Source organism: Stylophora pistillata, chromosome 13 (assembly GCF_964205215.1).
Source record: "Stylophora pistillata chromosome 13, jaStyPist1.2, whole genome shotgun sequence".
Taxonomy (NCBI): Eukaryota; Metazoa; Cnidaria; class Anthozoa; order Scleractinia; family Pocilloporidae; genus Stylophora; species Stylophora pistillata.
This window is the reverse complement of record NC_142531.1, coordinates 8,788,060-8,796,730: the sequence shown is the minus strand read 5'-3', so window position 1 is coordinate 8,796,730 and position 8,671 is coordinate 8,788,060. Positions and strand designations below refer to the sequence as shown.

The 8,671-nt window shown below is 37.7% G+C and overlaps 1 protein-coding gene across 2 annotated transcripts; it reads right to left on the bottom strand.

Moving 5' to 3' along the window:
• Positions 1-1,243: 1,243 nt before the first annotated feature.
• On the bottom strand, positions 1,244-7,357 carry LOC111332399 (uncharacterized). 2 transcript variants are annotated; one of them, XM_088743768.1, is made up of 6 exons: positions 5,834-7,357; positions 4,825-4,881; positions 3,764-3,799; positions 2,659-2,848; positions 1,839-2,077; positions 1,244-1,437 (listed from the first exon to the last, which is right to left on the bottom strand). In XM_088743768.1, exons 1-6 carry the CDS (start codon positions 5,853-5,855, stop codon positions 1,379-1,381), a joined length of 603 nt encoding a protein of 200 aa, XP_088599894.1. In that variant the 5' UTR covers positions 5,856-7,357; the 3' UTR covers positions 1,244-1,378. The 2 variants fall into 2 exon arrangements, with proteins under 2 accessions (XP_088599894.1, XP_088599893.1); XM_088743767.1 differs by lacking the exon at positions 5,834-7,357 and adding an exon at positions 5,251-5,605.
• Between the last annotated feature and the right edge of the window lie 1,314 nt (positions 7,358-8,671).

Here is an 8,671-nt window from a genome sequence, read left to right as displayed (position 1 = left end):
GCTTGCATCGCAAGTTAATACTGAGTTCAAGATTGGAACAATAGTTTTATGATAAACAAAACAGCGCCCTTTTGAACTTTCATTCCACAAACCTTTACAGTAAAATTTAGAACAGTGATTGTCTTTCGCTAAATCCTGTTCTGGCCATATTTTCTGTCTTTGAGGCCTAATTTAGTTTCGCATCATATTCCTCATAATGCTCATTTACCAGTCTAACGATTCATACCCCAGTATGGAAATCAAACACCCATTTCTATTGACCACACAAATTACATTGGCTTATCCAATTCACGAGTTGGCTCACAGAGCCTTTGATTTAATTAGAAGCCGTTGGTCTAATGAAAGAAACGCAACAAATCCACAATGAAACATGCATGTGGTTCATGTTAACATGCACACTAGTACAAGACTATACTCTCATAAAGCTTATCTGCGATTGCGCCCTTTTGTAATTTGTAGCCTTGCCTGATGAGAGGTACTGGGACCAACATGGCCTCCAATGTGACTTCCAGTTCCGGTGCACCCCAGACCCGGGCTCAGACCGTTTCGGACGCCGCTCAGTGATTCGCAGTGAACTACAAATGCTACTACTTGAACTAAAAAATTAAAACATCGAATAACGTCACCAAGTACTTGGGAGTAAGGACGAACAGTGATCAAATTGTAGCATCAAAAATGATCCGATAATTATCAAAATATGCGAATTATGCTAGCATTGCTACTTGGCATAAATTATGCCAGTATGCTCAAATTATGCCAAAATTATGCTAGCATAAGGCCTACAGTCGGACCAGACTTGTTTATTTTCAGTTTGCTGGATTTCGCGAACAAGAATGCACGACTTATGATCAACGCCGTGGGAACGGTCCGTATGTCCGTATAGCATAAACCCGAACAAGTAATAACCAATCAGATCTACCTCAGGGCTACCTTGCCATATTATAAAATGAGGTTTCTCTAATTCTTCTCGGTGTAATGAGAATTCTTAAACTATTCTTCTTATACTACCTGTGACTCTCTTCTCTAATAGCTGTAAAAACTATTTTGGAAATCAAAGCGCAAGAGCCAGTAATAGGCAGTTATCCTCGACCAGAAATTTTTCCTCAAGCATAATTCATCTGCTTGAACGTTTAGCAATCGACTACATGGATATAAAGAGAAAAGTTAGGCAGAGACTTTCGGTAGCACGAAATGGCTTGGCAGGATTTCTAAAGATCGTTAGATGTTATAACAAAGAGACGCATTTACTACGACGGTACTGGTTTATTCCATTCTATGCTACATCTTGTCCGATTATCGAAACACACACAATCACTACAGACGAAATGGCTTGTTAAAGGTTTACTCGCCCTCGTCCTCCTCTAGGTTAAGATGGGGATTATGCTACTGTAGGGATTGGTGGGATTGGTGGTGTCGATTGTGGTGGTGGTAGGTGTACTGTGGAAATAAATGCAAAAATCATTAGTTTGTGAAGCAAATTAGAAAAAAAAAGTCACAAGTACCAATAATTTCTTTCGGACATTTCAGTTGTTCCACGTTATGGAAAACGGAATCGCCATAAACTACTGTAAAGTTGTTTTATGCTATACCGTAAGCATTGCTATGTTCCCCCTTACTGCTACCCCTTTCCCCCCAGAAATTCCGTGTACCCATATATAATCCTGGGGGGGGAGAGAGGCACTACCGGAGTAAAGAGCCTGATAAAAACACCATACAATGACCCTAGGCTGGAACCCAGACCTCTCAACTCGGCATCCGACGAGATCACCTCTAATATAAGTGAATTTCTATTCAATATTTCCACGAAGGCGATAAGCTATTTCCCGGCATTCACTCACACTCCTTAATTTTGTAGACGTACAAAGCCCATTGACCTCCGACGCAAATTTTAGGCTTGTATGAATCTTCATCGCAAGTCCTGAATGTACAATCTGGCCCCGAGACGCTTTTGCACTCTCCAGACCTTCCATGGACGCTGTAATCAGCAGGTACACCGCTCCAGCATTCACCATAATACTCGATGCCAAAATATTTGTAGTGCTTTTGTTTAGCTTTCTGTGCACATGCGCAAGTAAAGCTGTAAAGGAAAGGAAAAGGGAGAGTGAAAGATATGGAATAAATATAGAGAATAGAGCAATTTTCAAGTCAGTGTCGAAAGTATTCTGTGATGGTATTGGTTTTTGCTTTACTTTGCTTTGTGATTGGTCCAGAAAATATGCGCCACTCTCTCAACCAATCAAATGCAAAGCTAAAACCGTTTTTCCGCACCATAGGCAGCTGCAGTTTGGTTGGTTTTACTTAGAGTTCTCATTAGCTCTTAAATGTATTTTCTTTCTTCCGAATGCCTGTTATGATTACTTTGCCTTTGGTTTTACCACACTCAGTCCACTGAGTTCATGCTCAGCGTTCGTATATCAAGATATAGATGCACTCACTAAGTTTAAAAGAGCACGAGAGAAGCGCAAGGTTTGTTCAAGGCGGAAGTGAAAGCAACTCTAGCTTCTTGAGCAGATGGAGATATACACCATAGTTGCTCCTCATGAATTAGCAGATAGGACTTGGGTACACGCAATGTGACAATCAACCTTTTTGGACTGTGTGGCCGTACACACAGCAACGTCAGATATACTCCGGCTGAAATTCATAGTAATATCATACCCGTCGATGAAGTTTTCCCAATCTTTCCAATTTATGTTCTCTCCGAAATAGACTGCAGACCTATTATCTCTAGCTGTAAGAAGAAGTTCTGGAAACGCCCGTTGATATCCATCGTCTTCGAAACAACCGATCCTTTGTCGCTCCAATGGACATTTAGGTTGTCGTGAGGTATAACAGTTTTTTCCAAAACCTACAAGAGTACATAGGCATGCGCGTGATATATAGATATTTTTTTAAGGGGAGAAGTAGGACTTTCACGTTTCCTCTTTACCCTGTTTCTCCTGATTGAAAATAGACACGACAACAAGCAAATTCTCCTTAAGGGGCACCAATAAAAATACTTAAAAACAAATAAAACCCGTGTAACAGATGAAATAGATTTGTTCTCTTGGTGATTAGGACAAAGAAAAACAATAGCAATTGCCAAATGAAGCATTTTATAAATTATATAAATTGGAATTTTTTTGCTTTTGTACTCAAAAGTAACAGTGGATTGTGTAGTGTTATCGTCCCATTGCATCTAGGGTGAAACTCCAAACGACAGATTGCGATGGATTGTGGGTAATACAAAGGATTTCTAGAGAGCAATGAAAAAATGAAATGGTTCGCACCCATAAGTGACAGTCGATCATGTATCATTACCATTCTGCTGAATCTACCCAGGATCAAACTTCTTAAAAAAAATTGTGAGGTATGCGATACAACTTCATCATCAAATGTAGAGTAGCCTGCTTGCAAGCGGTAGTTTGTGTTTTCAAGCGCGAGATTCAGCACATGGAATATTCGGTTTCCATATTGGAAAAGTGGAAGAATTATGACGAAAGACAAAGCGAGAGGGAAGGAGTTGGTGTTTCTTTCCTCTCCCCCTCCCCCTCGCTTTGTCGCTCGTCCCAGATCTTCCACCCGTCTAATATGGCGACCTGATATTCGCCGCGCTGAGTCTCGCGTTTGAAAAAAACATAAACTACCGCCTGCCCGTAGGCTAAATGTAGAGAACAAAGTAGTTGAGTGGATGAAGCCAAAGGAATGTTTCGATCATCCAGAGCAGAGGCTCTGATCCAACTTTCTCCAATTTATCTAGGCTGATTTAGGCTCACATGTTTACCTCCTGACTTTGGAGGAGTTGTTCGGGTAGAAGCCTCTGTTGAAAAAAAAAACGACTAAAGTGATCTTAACGGTAAGGGATCAGTCATTTAATATCGCTTGGAAGGGGGGCTTGGGGGATTTGAGGGGGGTGGAGTTTTTCGGAGGGAATAGACTTGAGTGGGGATTAGTCTTCGCCAACAGAGTATACAGGGGGGATAAAGAAAATTGACTGGCGATTGGCTGTCAGCAAGGGGATGGGTGGGGGAGGGGGATAGTATGAATATGCAGAGCCTTAGGGGGGAATCAGGTATATTTATCCTGATATAACGAAAACCCTCCTCCCTCCCCCCCCCCCTCCCTTAGCGATGAAAAAATGACCGGTCCTTCGGGAAGAAACTGTTACTAAAGTCATGGTCGTATATTGAGGTGATATTTTAGGAACACGTACATACACCTTATCAGTCCGGCATTATTTCATTGTCTAGTTTCCAAAATGCATCCCTCAGCATTGTCTGAATGTTGATCGTAGAAGGTGCACGTGAAGTATGAAAACAGCACAAACGAAAATTTTAGAGTGTTTTTAAAAAGGGATCAAGAAATCTTTGTCACAAAATTCGTCACTTAAAAATTCTAGCCTTTGATTGTGTTGTGTGGCCATTTGATACCCCGCTTTTCGTCCGTAGTTCTGTCATACTTCACATTGTAATACCGTTGCCTCGTTTACACGTCCTGTAGCCCTAATGGTAAAATGGTAAAATGTAGCCCTAATGGTAAAATGGCGTAAAAAAAGGTCTCAATGAGCTTACCGTTAGCCATAAAACAGCCAAAAGATTTAAAATAATTTTGGCAAATTTTACGTCGTAAAAAAAGAAAGTAACCGTAGAGATTTTTCTGGTGATCATAATGGAAAGATATCAACAATTGGCCGTAAATTAGCCAAAGTTTTAACCATCAGCCGTCAAAGCCATCACCCCATCGAGACCCTCTATCAGCGGAATAATAACTACTTAAAAGGCAGCATATGGAAATCCTTGGTGACCAATAAGCTGAGTATCAAGGTTACTATTTTCATCCGTTTACCTTGGGTTAAAGCGAGGAGAAGCAAAAGAGAGACAAACTCCCTGAACATGGTAGATCCTGAAAAGAAAATATGATAGGGGGGTATTACTCAAATTCATAAAAAGTAAAAATCTGTGTGTATTCATTCATTTATTTTGATCAGTATAGACAGAGTTTAGGTAGCTTAATGGCCAAAAAAAAGATGTCCAAATCACAAATGCAGTTGAGCTGTAAAGTTGAGAAGCAGTTTCATGAAAACTTTTATGAATGAAAATTTTGTGAGTTTTTTGTCTGTTTTTGCGGATTTTTTTGCATAATCCACAAAAAAAAGAAAAAGCAAGCCGTTAAAAAATTCCAGGAAAAGAAAACGCCGCAATTTATCATCATTGTCCTTCAAATACAAATTCTGCGTGCGAGTCATTTCGTATTTCTTACACTTGGACCTACTTGAAAAATCCTTCTTCGAATTATCCATCCTGTAGATTGATTCCCCTGTGCAACTTAACAGTAACAAAATTCGTAATGTAATGTTACGTTTCTGGTTAATGTTCGGTTTCTTGGTCAGAAATTTTCAAAAATGTCTTTGAACAATGCACAAAAGCTCGCCATTTCGGATATTACCCTAGCAAAATCTTCGTGCCACACGGTTACAATTTACAACTCATTGCTTAAACACCTCGAGGGAAATTCCAGAGATTGGGCCCCACAGGAGTTTATGCTTCACATTTAATTTTTAAATTTGAACTTTTGAAGAAAGCAAAGATTGTTTTTTATATTCATCATGTGAAGCTTATAGTTAAAATCGACAAAAAGAGTTTAACCTTTGTTTTCAATCGTCGAGAGGACTTTTTGCGTTTCGTTTGATTTTTAAAAAGAAAAAAGAAAATTTTTTTTTCAAAATTAGTACTTATTTATCATTATGCTCGCTTGAAACGAAACAACATGGTTTAAATATTCGTTTGTAACAAACAGCAGAAAAAAAGAGATACTGAAATGAAAAAAATAAATGAATAAATAAAATCGTTCTCACCTTTCATCTTATCTTCGATCATCAATGCTGTATCATGCGCACTGTACTGTCCTCGGATATGAACAATGCTTACAGCCGTTCTTCAAGGCGAGTAAGTTGTAATGGTCACAGATCACCACTGTTATACCTTTTTTCTTGTTTAGATAAGCACACGCTCTGATGTATCTTTGACGAATTAATGCGTATCGACGTATATCGCGATCCGTAACTTTGCAAATAATCTCAATTAAGCTAAGTTTACTTAAATATTCTCCATTTGATACTGAAGTACATTACACCTTTTCGCCTGCATAATTTTTAAAATCATTTTTCTAAAGAAAGTTCAGTTTAAACAAAATTTCAACTGGCGAAGTTTGTCACGCCTTGAATGAAGTTGGTTTAAATCATTGGACTTATTTTGTTGTATTTTTTTTATTTATTTATTTTTTAATTTTCTTATCAGATTTTAACACGCGTCAGTTCTTCTTGGCAGCTGCCACATTTGAAGAATATCCTCTTCTGTCTTAGTATTAAATCTCTTGATTGATGAAGTAAACAAGAACGCATGAAAATTTGCCAGAAATTAACAACAATGCAAACAGCATTAGCTAAGACTGATTTTATTTACTTTCCCACTGATCCATTAAATGAAGCTATAAAAAAGGAAATAATATGCAGTTAACTGTGGCGTTTATGTTCTCCTTACGGTTTCCACACGGCCGGAAACAGATGCATGACTAAAGAGGTAAATTTTACATCAGCGTTTTCAAACTTTAATCAACCTCTCGAATACTGAAAAAACAAGAAGAAATTTTTTTCGGGAGGAGGGGGGAAGCGATGTTTTAGGCAAATGTAACAATTAAACTTTCGAACTCGAGATGTAAGTTGTCTAGTTTTTCCTCGTAAAATGGTTCTAGTTTTCTATCGCAATGTGAGGGTTCTTAGATATTTTATTGAGCATTTACCTCATGAAATTCCACTTTTACTTACTACTTCTGAAATATAGTACGAAATGGAAGGGTAGTGAAACAGCATTAGTATTTTACCATTAGCCTTTGAAGCATATGTGAGTTCCCGTGAGAGTTTGCTAAACGTGCTATTTACCACCTGATCAAACAAACCTTTGTTTTCACAAAGTGGGTCACGTCAGTCAGTTTTTAAACTAACAGACAACTCAGGATGACCACGTGGAATAAGCTTTGGTGATCGAGCCAACACATACGAGTTCTTTTCAGTGAAAAAGAGCGATATTAATGCTGGCCATGGAACGCCAGTTTCGTTAATTGCAAGCGGTCATTTATAATCAAAATTCAAATTAAACTTACTTCCGCTTAAAAGCAAGAAGAAGAAAATGAAAACCTAAAAGAAATGCACAAAGCTAGAACCCACACAAACTGTTGCTGCAATTTGAAAGAAAAAAAAACGTGGCTCAGTTAGACATAACGGGGAAGAAATAATTCTCTCCATTAACCAACAAAATGTATATGAAAGTCAACGAAAACGTACCTTAAGTTTCCTCTTTTGCCAGACTGTTTCTAAAGCATCGATCTCCAACACTATTACTTTCTCTCGGTTGATAGTCGCATTAATATTAACAACATCTCGATTGACCTCTTGCATTTGATTATTTCGTTAGTATTTCGCTCAAATTTCTTAACCCTTTAGCAACTGGATTTAAGTTTTTAGAGATAATGTCCTTTCTGTTCTCTATCACTCGATTACTTCATGTTTGTGATTCAGCAACACACTTCAAGTTTTGTAACGTTAGCTTTCACATATTGGTTTCCCTTTGATTCGATTTTAAGATTAGTTTCTTGCATGGACTGTTCTGAAAAGAAGTTTTTATACTCACTCGTTTTCAGAATTTGGAGTTCAGTGGACTTCTTAAACTATTAACATTTTCAATTTCTATTTACAACCTAATTTCTCGCACAACTCAAGTGTATAGACATTAATCACCTATTGCACACGACAATCTCATTGATATCCGTGCTCCGAAACTGTCTGCTTCCATTTGATAGTTCTGTTAGTATCTCTCGCACCTTTACAATTTTCTTTTAATTGGTCTTTGAACACGCATTTTGAACTGTCCTGTGACGTAAGTTTCCCACGCACCCTTTAAGTCACCTTTAACTCGAATACTAAGTTTATGTGTCATGCATGTAAGCAATCCTGTTCAACTTAACTCTTTTATATTTTCTTTAAGTATAATTTCAGAGCTGAGCAAAGAGTTTCCAGCAATCTGATTGGTCGAGCGGTTCCTTATATGACGCTATATAAACCGCTCCACGCCGTTTATATAAAATTTTAAAATAAAATGTTAATAAATGTTACTAAAATGTTATGATTTTAGAAATTTCTCTGTTGTTCAGCTCTGAAATTATACTAAAACAATTATTCGCCTCAGTTCGGTGAATATTGTCGAATAATCCCCACGACTTCGTCTCGGGGATTATTCGACGATATTCACCTCCCTTCGGCGAATAATTGTTAAATATTCATTGTAAATTCCAAATTATAATCTTATATTTAACAATTATTCGCCGAAGGCGAGGTGAATAATTGTTTTAGTATAATTTCAGAGCTGAACAACAGAGGAATTTCTAAAATCATCACATTTTAGTAACGTTTATTAACATTTTAGTTTAACGTTTTATATAAACCGCGCTGAGCGGTTTATATAGCGTCATATAAGGAACCGCTCGACCAATTAGATTGCTGGAAACTCTTTGCTCAGCTCCGAAATTATACTAAATATATGTATACGTTTCTTTTTAGATGTAGATTTTATATATCTTTATAGTCATTGTAAATTCAACGTGACTCAGCTTATGGATTGCAATGTTGTTTTCCAATAAT